This window comes from Apus apus, chromosome 16, assembly GCF_020740795.1.
Source record: "Apus apus isolate bApuApu2 chromosome 16, bApuApu2.pri.cur, whole genome shotgun sequence".
Classification (NCBI taxonomy): Eukaryota; Metazoa; Chordata; class Aves; order Apodiformes; family Apodidae; genus Apus; species Apus apus.
In genome coordinates this window covers 4,939,752-4,954,949 of record NC_067297.1, presented here as the reverse complement: position 1 = coordinate 4,954,949, position 15,198 = coordinate 4,939,752, and the positions used below count along the sequence as shown (strand labels likewise).

General features: G+C 36.6%; 1 protein-coding gene across 3 annotated transcripts in view; it reads right to left on the bottom strand.

The window, feature by feature from the left end:
- SPECC1L (sperm antigen with calponin homology and coiled-coil domains 1 like) overlaps positions 1-15,198 on the bottom strand; it is a 67,014-nt gene that overhangs the window by 19,986 nt on the left and 31,830 nt on the right. For all 3 annotated transcript variants that reach the window (XM_051633860.1, XM_051633859.1, XM_051633861.1), the window contains 6 exons: positions 14,217-14,380; positions 12,254-12,345; positions 6,632-6,722; positions 4,678-4,761; positions 3,814-3,970; positions 1,193-1,295 (listed from right to left, as the gene is read on the bottom strand). In XM_051633860.1, coding sequence (XP_051489820.1) covers positions 1,193-1,295; positions 3,814-3,970; positions 4,678-4,761; positions 6,632-6,722; positions 12,254-12,345; positions 14,217-14,380 — 691 coding nt within the window. The remainder of the gene's footprint in view (positions 1-1,192; positions 1,296-3,813; positions 3,971-4,677; positions 4,762-6,631; positions 6,723-12,253; positions 12,346-14,216; positions 14,381-15,198) is intronic.

The following is a 15,198-nucleotide window of genomic DNA, read 5'->3' as shown; positions in this document are numbered from 1 at the left end:
ATCTATTCTTCTACTAGTGTTTATAAAACTCAAGTAATTATAAGCAGCAATCGACATAAACCAAAGCATGTTCTTGCATGTGCACACAACTACAGAATGAAAAGTTTGGAATAGTTTCTGTTGCTTTTCCTAAACAGATAAGGAAGCTGTCAAATTCATCTTTCATTTCAAGACAACAGGAAAATATTTTTGCATTCAGTTTTAGAGGATTTATAAAGAAATACAACATCCTGCCTTTTTTTAAAATGTGGGGAAGGAGAAAGACACTTTCCACAAAGAAGCTTATCCTCAGAAATAGCACAATTTAGTACTAGATGTGCCACAGGAAGAGGGGGAGGGCTTATATCCCAAGCCTGTCCATTGTACTGGAAGACGACTTTTCCTATGGATGGGCGATCATCCTGTTATGCAGCTCTCAACTTCCTCCTGCATTGTGAGTCTCAAGTCATGGAAAGAGTAAAGTTCTTAAACTGAGGATTGTGTTGGGAACTCAAAACACTTTCAATACAAGTTAACCAAACAAATACATCATGGTCAGACTATTAACATCCTGGTTTAGTTTGCTGAAGCCACTATTCTTTTGGAAAAATAATGTAATCAGGAGAACTCTGGATAGTTATCTTGTTAGTTCTTTTGGCTTCTGATAACGCTTGGACTAACTGAAAAAAAGAAGTCTGGAACTGCAGCAGAAAGCCAAGTACAAAATGCAAGACAATGCAACCTTCAAAAAACAAGCTGTCTGTAAATAGAGACTAAATCAGAGCACACTGAAAGATCCAAAAAAACCCCCAACCCTACAACTAATAAGCTATCAAAAAATACCTCTGAAATCTGAGAAATTACACTAACTGCATTTGGGAAACATTAATTTTAACTTTGAGTTGCTAAGTTTCAGTTACAGTTTCAAAAGTGCAGCCTGGAAAAGGCTGCTTTAAAGTGCCTCAGTAAGAGGTCAGCTGTTCCCTTAAGAGGAAAAAAAAAAAAAGTATTATCAACATGGAGCAAAGTAACTAAAGAGCTATTAATGTTAGCTAGGTTAGGACTTGTAGCATGTGTTCCAAGAAGAGAGTACAGTACATACCAGTGCCATTGCAATCTATGCAGTCAACTGTGGAGCACCTGGTTTATGCCATTGGCAGCTTCTGGTGTGCTGCAGCTACAAGTATGCTGCATTCAACAGCTCTGCAGTTACCTGATAGCCTTCTGTTTTTTTCTGGCACCACTTCAGCAAGGCATTTCTCTTGGATCCTCCATATTCTCTTGCCAGGGCAGACAAGGGATCTTTCCTCTCTTCCCTAGGAACAAGGCAAAAGCACAACTTGGAGCTTGTAACTTATCTTTTGCAGCAGAAATATTGTAAAAGCTTAAAAGAAGGACAAACTATTGTCACAGTGGAAGTATTAGGGTACAGCACTTCAGACTGAAAAACAGAATACACAGAAATACCTGCAGACACTTTCAGAGTTATTCTGGAGTAATTTTGCCATTAGCAAATCATCCATTTTCCTTTAAATTCAACATTTTCTCCTAGGCTTGTCACCCTCAATGATATTTTTTCTAAGAGTTCAGAATATCAAACTCACAACGTGGTAAGTTCCAGCTTGAACCATTAAGCAAACTCAAGTGACTTTATTTTGTATTTAGAAAGAGAATAAACCGATGCTATCTCTTTTGCATCTCACGGCTGATTACAAATGTCACCTTGAAACAAGAAGTTTGCATACTAGCAGCATGCCATTACTAACAGAACACTTGCCTGAGATCTGGAGTTCTTAAAAAAAGGGGGAGAAGATCTAGCTAGGTTGATCTGCCATTTGATAAACTGGCACAAAAAATATTCATTTTTTTTCAAATAAGAATGTTAAACAACCAATAAAAGCTATCAATTAATTTCACTTGGAGTCTGTCAAGCTTAGAGTAATTTTTTCTTTTAAGGAAAGACTGGGGAAGAAACAAACAAAGATATTTGAGTTGGCCAGTTTTTCATGAGTCTTACATTAGAAGGATCTCTTTACCAGAAAAGAGCTAACATTTGAAACATCCATGAAAACACATGCAGAGCAGAACAATAAACAGGAACTGGTAAGTACCTTTCAGCATGAAAGACAGCATTGTAAGCCTTCAAACCTGCTTATCCCAGAGACTGAACGTAAGGAAGTTGCTAATGGTGTATTTTAAATATGAAATAAATAAAATTATCTGAATGGGTTACTGTATCTAATTTCATTGGTACCACACAGCCAGAAAGCTGCTTCAAGAAATTCTGTACTTCAGTTCTTAAATCAGTACCTATTTCAACATTCCAAACTGGTGTATTTTTCTCATCAGTTATAAAGAAATGGTTTTGTCATATAAAAGTTAGTATTTTAGGTCAGCTGTATTCCAAATCGAAAAGCCAATGAAGTTCCAATTACAATAGGAAATTGTAAGCTGCAAGTATCTGTTTCAGTGAACTACAGTAAGGTTTATTTTACAACAACTTTCAGCAAAAGGTAGGGGGAAAAAGAGAAACCTGATCACATAAACTAAAGGCCAGCAGTGCCATTCTGAGGACAGTTTCAAAGGCTGTGCACACCCACAGCTGCAGCTTCCACTGCCGAGTCTTCTTGTAGTGCTTAGCATTGCAGTCAATAGTTGGGTGGCACAGTAATGATTGTAACTTTAACTGCACAATTTTACCACTAAATGCCACACTGTTTCCTACAGTCTGCAGGCTGCCATCACTGCAATTTCATGCATTACCAGCTCAAATTTCATATACATGTGTTTTAGTCTTTTTTTTTTTTTTTTCTGGTTGTACTCGATCTAAATTTAGATGCTAACACACAGTATTAATTGCTGCTGGTAAAGAACCCACAGATCCAAATTCAATTTAATTTCTGCACAGGGAAAGGAGAGCAGCACTGAGGCATGCCCCAGCTGATGTCAGGGAAATAATTTTCAGTAACACCCACAGCCGCAAATAACTTTACAATTTCATAATGTAATTATTACATATTGCAAATGTCTCAGAACATTAATGAGTTTAATATTTCCACTGTACAAAAGCTTTGTCAGGAAGGTCTGTGTTAAATGGTCTTGAGAAAGTCATTTAACCTTTGCCTGCCATTTTCCCAATCTATGAAGCAGGGCTAAATACACACTTCACTTGCATAGTATGAGGCTTAAATACTTTGAAGTCCTTTGACTGGTAACACTACAGATAGGAAAAGTTTTAAATCTGTCACAGACTTCTCTTTCTACCTTACTAGTGAAAGGGGCTTGCCTGACCATTGGTTCCTTAGACTTGCACTATGATTTTGTCTGTGGGACAAGTAGCCCAGGCCCATTCACTCATGGCTATGTAGAAGACTTGGCAGTGTCTGGAGTTAAGACCTAGTCTTCAGCTGTGAGTACAGAAGTTAAGGTTTATCATGCAGTCTTCCTGGGTCCAAGCCACTCTGAAAAATTTGCTCACTGTGCCATAAACTCCTTTCTTGAATTTGGCTTCAGGGTATTCTGAACTGATATGAGGCTATTACTTAGTGACATAGCTTGGGTTTCTAGCGGAACATAAAGTTTTGGTATCAACCTCATAAGCTCTAAAAAGCCTAACTTCTGCTCTAACTTTTAGAACACACACTCATCTGCAGAAGCACTTTCTGAAGCTCTCAGAGATTATTGAAGATTGTTACTGTATGGGCAGCAGTAGCATCTGCAGCCTTAGTGCCAACTTTGTACACCAGATAGATGCAGACAGATACCTGGGAAATCAACGCATTTCAGTGCACCACAAAAAAAGGTTTTCACCTTTATTTAGGTGAAATCATTCACCTTATTCGACTTCGGGTTGTAGGGGTGACTGATGCTGTTGGAGAAGATGAGAGTGACAGCTGTGGTGAGGTGGTACCCATTGCCATAAGAGATGCTGGAGATGCTCCATCAGGTGCACTGATATCCCGTTTGATTTCTTCACTACTTCTTCGAGACACTAAGTGGGAAAATGCTCATAGATTTATCATTTGCAAACATAACATCTTTAACTTCTTCAGAAGTTTTGCTAGGTAATATGCAAAGAACATTTGTATGCATTAGATAATGTATAATGATGTATTTGTTACCTAAAAAGGACAATCTTCCCATTTTAAACCATTGACAATAATTATTTCCACAAACAAAACCAGAATTGCTTAATTGAAAAATGATAATATGCTTTTCTGCCTTACTCACATAAAAAAAAATAATCTACATGCAAGCATTAAAACACAACCAGGAATATTTTCTTTCCTCACATATACTTTGCACACCAAAATTATTTGTAATACTAGGAAAGATGACAAAGAGATCACTGTTCCATACAGGATTCATACTCATCTGTCTGGCACATCGATGCAAGTCTATATATGCAACAATAAGGACACTAGACAAGCAACTGAAAAAAAATCTTAGTTCCACATGATGCAATAAAATGGAATATTATTTAACCTTTGGACTTTAGTTTCTTTCCCCAAATACTTCAATAGAAAACTTGAACACTGAAAAATAAGCTGTTCCAAACCTCTACTAAGAGTTTTTTTGACAAGAGCTTGGTGGTATGAAGAACAAAGCTCCCTCTTGAAAAAGTACAGTAAATCTCCAAGTACAGTGATGAAACGAGAGTTCCCAATTTAACTTATCATCTAAAAACCATGATATTACCAGAAATAGATTTGGCACTTTCCATAGCAGGTACTCTTGGTAAAGATGCTGGCCTGCTGGTAGAAGATGTTCTCAACAAATGTTCTGGACAAAGGAAAAGAGAGAACATAATTAACAGAGGCTCCAGTTATATTTAAGATATTTAGGTACAAGCCATGAATACTGTCTACCAGTGCCTGAGTTTGGCTCCTTCAGTGAGTGCTACTGATTTTATCTTCATGAAAGCTAAGGCCTAAATTTGCTCATTATCAATAAAGTTCACTATGAATACACCATGACCTTCTTAATCCTTTTTCCCTAAGGCCTCTTACTAATCCACTTGCCTTGGTTTATAAAAAAAAATAATTGTTAAACCAAAAGCCTGAACAAGGGACCCCCTTTTAGCACATGGCGAAAAATGTCCAATATGTCATTCACAATGTGGATTGGTAAAGCAGACTGTTTTGTCCCTAATTATTTTTTTCCTCTGGTTTGTTTTTATATTAAAAAAACTTTATATTATATTTTTGTTTTTTTTTTATATTAAAAAAACAAAACCAAAACAAAAAGATGGCTTCACATATTGTAAGGGAAAGCTTTGTTCTGGCTACTGTCAATCACTATGATAATATTAATATTCTGCAGCATCAAATCAAAACTATCTCCTATTACTGAAAGCTTACTTCAAATAAAACCTTTAGACTGCAAACAAAAGGTTTAAATAATCCTATGTACAAACACTTAGAAGGGAGTAATCTGAATACAAAAAACCCCATAAAAATGAAGGATGAGGATAGAAAAAGTGAAACCCCACTCAACAGCTGAAAATGTGACATAAGAAATATACATTGTTACAAAAATACTTCCAAAATATATACAGTTGTAAACATGAATTCTGTCTGGCACATTCTCTACAGGAATGCAGTCCTGCTCCTGTATTAACTGACTATAATGAAAACAGAAAAACTATATAAAGCCTACCACTCATTTTGTGTTTAAGCTTATATCTACCCATGAACTCTATAACAATTAAAGAATCCCAAACTATCTTCTTGGAAAGGCATTTCGATGTTCCTAAAAATATCAGTTTCTAAAATTAAAACTCCAGCTGCATTGTACAAATAACCTCAATATGCATTCAAGAAAAGCAAGAAGGAAATCTGGCACATACAGACTATTATGAAGTGTTACAGAAAAAAAAAAGCCAACAAAAAACAACACCCAACCCTTCAGAAAGCATCAGACCTCAGGAATACCAAATGGAGAGGAAATATTCAGCCTGGAGTCATATGGGGATTATCTTGAGAAACATCTACACCAAAAAAAAGCCCTAAAGCAGGCATAAATCAGGGAGTTACACCCAACACATGATAGCCATTCATTCTCACAGGAAGAGCACATTGTGAGCAGTGTTTTGAGAGACAAAACAAAGTTCACAGGACAGGGAAATATTGGAAAAGAGATAAATCAACATTCAATTTAATCCCATTAATTTTTTTTCATTTGGCTTCTGAAGATTCAATACTTGGTAAGTTTATATTTTGTTATTCACATGCAATGCCAACCATCATCCCTATTTCATATAGGGGGAAAACTATCCCCAGCCACATAATGTAACCCCAGAAGTGTGTATTTTTAATATCTGGAAGACAGTTTCAAGACATAATGCTGAAATCATCCTGTCCTGATTTTGCAAGTGATCTTATGCACATATTATAAACCAACAGAATAATGCTGAGTTATCAGGATGCAATCATGGTTTTGTTAAAAATTTTAAAAAGTTTCTTTATGATACGCTAACATATGTGATGAAACACAAGTAGTAAAAACTTGAACTTAAAATATACTCTATGAAAATGTTATGGTAATAAGTCTATAATGTAATAATACTTTGGATACTGAAGTATATAAAATATTTTTTAAAAACTATTAATAGCATTGCTAAAACAAACTTGAAATGAACTTGAATCACTACCTTGAACAGGGATTTCAGCATAACTTGGTCTCTTGTCTGTCAGTGTAGCAAGGGGTTTTGAAGCTGAGATTGGTCCACTTATAGAATGCCTCTGAAATGGAAAAATACTTGTGTCAAACAATCTGAAAATAAAAAACAAATATGGACTTGCAGAAACAATCTTTTTAGAAACTCAGGTATCACAGTATTACTGATTTAAAAGAACTAAAAAAAAAAACAATACAAGAACCTTTAAAAATACGTAGTGAAAAAGAGTGTGTCCTCTTTACCTGTTGCTTTGACTAATGTGAATGTACATACACACTATGCATTGATATTAGAATATTTACTCCTTTAAACTTAAAACTGTTCCTCAAACCAATCTTGCAAATGAAGGTTGTGAATTCCCTTGTAGTTTTTGTTTTAATTTTCACCTTAATTTATATTTATTTGTACAAACCTGTTCTGGTTAAACTTGATGTGTTTATTTAAACTAATACAACCTCCTATATGCAACCAAGATTTTAATGTTTGATTTGTGTTATTAACATATGTCTTTACAGCTTTGTGGCTCTTCCAGGAAAATCAGGATAATGGTGTATTGGGTGTAGTGACACAAACTATCCTTTAAAAAGAAAAACCCCATTGAAGAATGTCAACAGCTTTTGTTACAGCCTATGTAACTGAGATGTTCTGTGAACAACTGAAGAGAAACATTTTGTTAAGTATTTGTCAAATATGTAATGAACATAATCATTTTTTCTTTCTAAAGTCACCTTAATTTCTGTTCTGCTGTAAACTTGAAAAAAGTATTGTCATCACTATTTTTATGTAAAATAATTAGAAATGCATGGCTTCTAGAAGCTTGAAGAGTAAGTACATGATCACAGGTACATTAAGTCCTGCACACAATAATAAATCACTGGATAGCACTGAAATAAGCATTTTAGCATCACAGAAAAGAACTCTACAATGCAATAGTTACCCTTAGACTTACTGAAACTGATATTCCATTGCTGAAGACTCAGAGAAGACCACCCATGATTATTCTTTTTTAAATTAATAACTTCAAAGAGCCTGTTGCAAATTATGGTACATTCTTATTCTCCTTGTCCTTTCTATTAGATTCCTATATTTAATCACAATCAGTCCAGTAATGTTTTTATCCTGAAAACTCTTCCAGCTCTCTATCTGGCCCAAGATTAAATGAGAAAGTTAAATGAACCTTATCTTTGTAAGATACTAAAGGTTGGATGTTTCTCATGCCAAATCATGTAAGCAAGACAGACAAATCCAAAGCTGTGATTAAAAAGTTAACAGTATATATTTTGCAGCATCCTGCAGCACAGGCAGAATTACAGGGCTACTTACTCATTACTTAAGAGTCAAGCAAGAGTTATGCTTTTGTGCTAGAAATCAAATAGACAAAACAACTGCCAACTATCCAAGAATCCAACTCCAAAATATAGCATGAAGAATTTTATCACTTTATATATCAGAAATCCTGCATGCACACAGCAAAGATTATTCTTTAAACATGTAGATCAAAGTGGCTGCAATTGTGAACCATGCATAGAAGTGCCTACAATAGCTCCACATAAGAGCTGGTATTTCAAACTTGTACTAACTTTTAAGTTCACTTCACCCACTTAGGCATGTCTTTTTATTTTTTTACATAAAGGACAAGGACACTATCGAAGTGAGAGCCTCCTCCCAGAAAGGAAACCACTACAACAGAGTTAGATAAAAGAGAAACCTTTAATTTTGTCATTTTGTCTAGTTTTTGGATTGTCATGACAAGACAGTGTAGTGCAGAACTTCAGCCAGGAAACAGAAGTAGGGAGAGAGCAGGCACAGAGCTGGAGAACCATCCACCTTTATCACTTTCTCAGCTTCCAGATAGCACTTAAAAACAAACATCCTTTATGGATATTGTCAGAAAGTGGTTGTATTACTCAACTGATAACTTGCTGTGCACTGGTCTTGTCTCCTTGTTATAAAATGAATTGTCTTTTTGCTCCTGTTGACACTGCAGACAGGGCTTACCTTCACTCTTGCCAGTTCCTTATTACATCTTACTATTACAACTACCAGTAGTCATGTAGTGACTAATACCTAGCAAATTAGAGGAAAATGAACCAAGTAATATTTATCTAGTTCTGTGTAGCAACATCTCTATAGTAGTAACAGTGCACAAGTCTCTTGGAGAGGTATTTTTCCTGAAACGTTTTACAAAATGTTACCTTTTCTATTTGACTGAGCTGTTGTTGAACCTGCAGATCAGCCAGTCCTCATTTCACTTACAAAACAAAACACATCTGATGTGCAATCAAACATGGATGGATCCCATATCAATCCCTTTACAAATATCTTTCTTTCTTCAACTAGAAATAAATTTTAAAACATTCGTCCTTTACACAAGTGTTCAAACTCCTCAAAACTAAATGAAAGGATCAAGAGTTTGGAGGAATTGCTGCTTTTGAGGCCATTCATGGAGGTTACTGATGGGAGAGAAATTACAAAAGCTGCTTTTCAATCCGTGATCTTCTTCTCCATCCCACACTTGATGTCTAGCAGAAGAAAAAGCTAAAAACTGTAAAAACTACTTCTAATGGGGTTTATAAAGAAAATTATTCACTGAGTCAACCATATTTTTATGTAGTAGTCTCTGTATAACATAATTACAGTAAGAGATATGGTTAAAGATGATGAGATAGAGTTACTTCCTCAACTACTACCAGATTCCTGATCACTTTACACTTCAGTATGTACTTCAACAAGTACTTCATACCAAGGCACCTACACATGGCAATTTCAACATAAACACAGTTTGTCACATACTCAGTAGTTAAGATGCAAGTCTTTTGACACTGAACTGCTTGGAGCCTGAAAGTTTATACACTCAAAGCAAAGCAGGACACTCAGTGGTGACCACTGCATCTGAAACCATATCTACTTCAGAGTCCCTCAGCTATGGCATAGAAAAAGAAAGCACTCAGGGAAAGCAGAAGATAAGCTGCCTTGTCCTCCCTAGGCATCTGCTTTGGTCACTCTTAGCAGCATACCAGACCAGCTAAACTTTGGGTTAACCCGGCAGGGTTGTTTTTACATTCTGAAGAGCATTCTCTTCATGCCTCTCTTCCTAAATTGCTTTGCAGTATTGCTAAGCCCTGTGGTAAATAACAGCTTTGTGCCACTGCAGGCTTGGACCTGAAGCCAGAAAGGGGTTTGTTTGTTTGTTCTCAATTGCAAAAGTGTATCCAAGAATGTCTCTCCTTATACATACACCTATTACTGTAAAGAAAACCAAACAAACCCAACAAAAACTTCCCAACACCGAGGCAATTGCTGACACAGTCCAACACAAAAATAAAGTGATATGTGTAATTCAGAGAGGACACATATTGATGCATCTGTACTTTGAGATTTTGCAACCAATGCATCTTATCACAATACCAAAATCGGGCTAGTTTCTCAACAGATGCCCACGTAAATACTTTCCCTGTGACAGCACTTAAAGGCAACTGAGATTATATTAATGAGGGCTGCAACACCCATGCAGAGGTCAACCCTTCCACCTTTACTCAGGATCTAAAACCATAGATGACTTCAGTAAGATGGGAGCTGATAGATCCATTCACACAGTGACTACTTATTAAAATCTTGCTTTTCAATTGCAAAAGTACAAAAGCCTCTGACAAAAACTATACAGAAATGGCATAGAATACAACAGTAGAAGTGAAGGCAATAATGCAAAAATAAAGAAAAGGAAAAGATTATGAAAATTGTTTTTGAACCTGAATCCCTCCTCTCTTGAGCAGAAAATATTATTTAAATGCAATTTACATAACTGAGGTCACAAAACCCAGTTGCCTTCTGGATAATTACAAATACTTTCAAGAAAACCACCTATCTTCTAAAAGACAATAGAAGCTGTTTTCATCTACACACCCTCCCCTGTGTTTTTAGGCAATTCAGTTTCCCACTGATGAGGATCCAGCTGTTAATGACTTGGTTCAATACCAGAAGTAGAATGAAAAATTCAAGTAATTCTGGCAGTTTGAGAACAACAAAGCAAGAGCTGTAAACCTGAGCAGGTTTGCAGATATAACTTCAGTTCATGGCTAGTTTACAGGTAAATAAAGTGGAATAAGCCTCAGGCTTCATCAGAAAGTCTTCAGTTTGCCAATGCTCTGGTCTAGCCTTCTAGAACATGAGATTAAGTGTGTGCCTCTTCCTACAAGAGCACAGAAAGAAAGAGAAATATAAAGACAGATAATGGGAACAAAGCATCTGTCAGAGAGCCTGTCACATTTAACTCGTTTAGAAAACTGCTGTCAAGAGTGACTGAGCCACAAGAAACAGCAGAAGCTCTCAAAAAATAATTTAATTATCTCTCTTTGCTTTGAGGCTATTTGTTTTATGAAATTCACTCTTAAATTAATAAATGCTGCACTAATCTGAGCACATGAGAACAGTCACTTTGTTCAGGTATTATTCCTAAAGCACTAAAAGCCAATACGGATATAGATTCTTCAGAGAAGATTTATTACCAAAACATTATGCTGACCTATAGTAAAAAAAAAACAAGTTTTGGTACACAGCTAATGAGACAATAAAGCCAGCAGTGATCTAGCAAAGCTGAGCATTCATGTACTGATGATGCAATCTCAGTGTACCCAGACTCCTGCAGCAGCTGAGCAAATGGACAAAGCTTCAGAGGGGACAGGACAAAATACCCAGTACAATCAGCAACTGGACAAACTCTCAGTCAGTACAAAACGAACAAAGACAATCAATTCACAGTTATTTCATTCCTCTCTGGTCAGGTCTGGTATCAAAAGCCCAAGCAACATTCCTAAGTATCCCACATTTATACTAATGTTTGCTGACAGATTCTTCACAGACCTCTCCATTGCTCAAAGGGGATTACTGCTGATTCTGTGCCAGGCACAGGACTAACAACCGGCAAACACAACTCTGAAACTAAGGAATTCAGACAAAGTTTTCCTCCCAGACTTCTCCGTAGCACAGGAATAGTAAGGGTTGGGAATTTTTAACAAGAACTTCCAAGTTATGCCAAGTCTAGATGATCCAAAGGCTGGAGAACCTCTGCAATGGAGACAGGCTGTGAGACTTGGGGGTGTTCAGCCCGGAGAAGAGAAGGCTCTGGGGACACCTTAGAGCACCTTCCAGTGCCTGAAGGGGCTGGATATGGGGGACAAGGGGTGTTGGATTAAAACTGGAAGAGGGAAGATTTAGGTTAGACATCAGGAAGAAATTCTTTAGTGTGAGGGTGGTAAGACACTAGAACAGGTTGCCCAGGGAAGCTGTGGCTGCCCCATCCCTGGAAGTGTTGAAGGGCAGGTTGGATGGGGCTCTGAGCAGCCTGTTCTAGTAGGAGGTGTCCCTGCCCATACAAGGGAATTGGAAGTAGATGTTCTTTAAGGTCCCTTCCAACTTAAACCGTTCTACAATTCTCAGAGAAATACTCTTGTTAAGTTCAACATTTTAGTAATTACTTACTTGAGGCAACATTTTAGCATTGTTTCCCCAAAAAGTCAATCAGTATTTGTATATGACCACCTGTAGTTCCACATGCTCTTCTTTACAAAGGATTAAGGGCAGTAATTGAACACCTACCTGCATAGGGGATACAGCAGCAGCTGGGGGAGTTTTCATGGGACTTGGGCTCAGGGGAGTGCGAGGAATTGTAGCAGCAGCAGGGCTTGGAACTAGGAGAAACATGGAAAGGAAACCATCGTGAGCACTGCACCTTGTTGCAGGGCAGCAGGAGACTGGCTGTTACAGCAAACTCTCAGCTTGTATTTTACATTGCTAGTTTTACCAGCTCATATCTTTCAGAATTTCAATTAGTAATTGACTGCAAAATCATAAGTATGCCTACACATTTACTCCTCTGTAATGACATTCATTTTGTCTTGAATGTTATGTTAAAAACCTAAGTTTACTGGGGGTGGACAAGGCTAAGGTGCAGTACACTATTATCCTGGCAGATGTAAATGATGGCATCATTAGTTTTCTGATCTTCAGATAATTAGAGAGATGGTAGCAGGCTCCTGGGTCTGCCAGTAAGAAAAGAAATATGACCTAATACCACCTGCTTCTCCTTTCTAATTTCCAATCAAAGACCACAGGAACTACATATAGTCCCTGAAATATTGAGAACAAGCAAATAACATATTTGGAAATACATGAAAATAGACAAAGAGTGAGTCGGTGAACCAGTCATCTGATTATTTAACAGCATGATTAGACACAAATGTTGAGGAAGAAGGCAGATAGCAGCTTGAAATAAAAGATGAAAAAGAAGGGAAGAGATGATTTATTATTTTACCAAAAAACCCTGGCAAGAAAGCACCTTTATCCAACAACAGATTAAAAAAAGCCTTCTAAACTAACACTAGGAATGCAAAAATCTGTAAATACCTATAAACAAAGAGAGAAGTGGAAATAGAACCACTTACAGAATTGCCAAATAACACAGAGATGCCTCTTTACCTTATCACATTTTTTGGTTATAAGCATGAAAAACAGATTTGCCACGTAAAGTAGAGGACTAAGTCTCTCTGGTAATAAGTCTACTTCCAGCCAAGGTGTTTGTTTCAGAGACTTACAGTGACATTACTATAAATGAAATTCAAAGCCAAAAGGCCTGGTAAGAGAAATACTTTAATTCATACAAGGTCTCATATACACTCAAAGCTAAAACCCAACTGTTTCTCTTTTCAGGATCATTACTTTGAGTCCTTATACAGCTCATCTGTAGAGAAGGACAACAGGACTTGTTTCCACAACCACAGAGTTACAGTAAAGTCCACTGTCTTAACAGTGAGATCATTTTAATTTTAGAAAACAGTCCTTATGTCTTTTAATAGATTATACTAGTTGGACCTTATTTTTAACTTTCATTAGCCCCTTGACTATAAGAATTAGGTTATTAAAAGAAACACACTGGGTTTTAGCTATTAGATTTCAGAATGCTTATTTTGGCACATTAAGTTCACATTTTAATAGTAAGGCTGAAATCAGCTGTGCTTCCAGCTATAATTATGTGTGTAACATGTGTTTATGTATTTCTAATATATGGGAACATTGAATCAAAGCACCTCGCATGTGAGTCATTGGCAATGTGACAGTAAAGAAAAATCTAAGACAAAAAAAGGATGCTTGCACTTAACCACAGTGAACAATCTGTTGTGCAATCTAGTTTAAGTCGGTTTGTTTCATCCATTGCTTATACCTCATGACAGTCCAGTAAAAAACTTACCTTTGAATTAGCTAAGCCATTAGGATGCTTGTGTACAGATAATAATGAATCTACTGACTGGAATCAGCAAGCCAATTCCACCTTCAAAAGGACAACTGTAACCTCAAAGGTTCATTTGCAAGCAGTAACTGAACAATTGCAATTCCGGCTGAAGTGTATTAGTAAGAATCATTCATGTTACTCAGTCTGGTGATCTTACTTCAGCTAAGATTCTTCACACCCACCACTCATCCATCCAGGTTATTTTGTATTTTCAGTGTAACCATGTCAACACATGCACAATCATACCTTATTGCACTGGTCACAAATAATTACCTTGGGAGGCACTGTCAAAGGATTTTATGAGTGTTTTTACAGTAGGAGTTGGCTCTGAGGAGGTGGATGATCTGCGACTCAGGCCCATGCCTTGTCTCAGAGCTGCCAGATCTCTCTCTACAGCATTCATGTAATTGTACACTCGACCACGTTCCTCTTCCTGCCTGAAAACAATATGCAGATCATTTAAGCATTTAAAAAACATTTTAACATGCAAAGTGTTGAAAAAATCAACACTAATTTGAAGCCAAATTAAAATCTATGGTCCAAAACGGTCATTACATTAACCTAGTTTTCTTTCCACTGTAATTTAGAAATAGATTATCAACCTAAATTACCACTGTAAATTCTTAGTATTTGTCAGCAAGTGAGCTTAAGCACCAGATTAAAAGTCTATCTAAATCAATACTTGATTTAAGGCTCAATTTCTGCTCCTATCTCTCAAACATACAAACATACAAAGGGATAGAAAAAAAATGAGTCTTAAGGATTTCACAATTTCATATTAAAATAATCAGCTGAGAGAATTTTCTTTCAGCATGCATAAAGAGAAAACAATTTAAATTAATATCAAGGAGGTAGAACATGTTTCTGCCATACATCTTTAGACAGCATATGCATCATTTCCAAAAACCAGATTTTTAGTGTAGAATATTAAGGTGGTTATTGTATTCAGAATTTTTTAAAGCTAACTGTTTTCTACAGTTTGCAATAATTAAATATTGACTGCTTTTTGCTTCAGATGCTGCAGCAGACTTTCCTACCACCTTTCCTCCAATATAGTAGCTATCCCACTTCCAAGGAATCTGATTCAGTTGCCTCTTTGTTCTTTGACTCCAGTTAATCAAATTGTTTAATATATACACCTCACAAGCATCATTACTGTAATTTTAAGCTATACATGTATTCAATCCCTGGAGACAACATAGTCAGCATTCAAATGGTGCTGTCCTAATCTATGGATTTGAGGACTTTAATACTT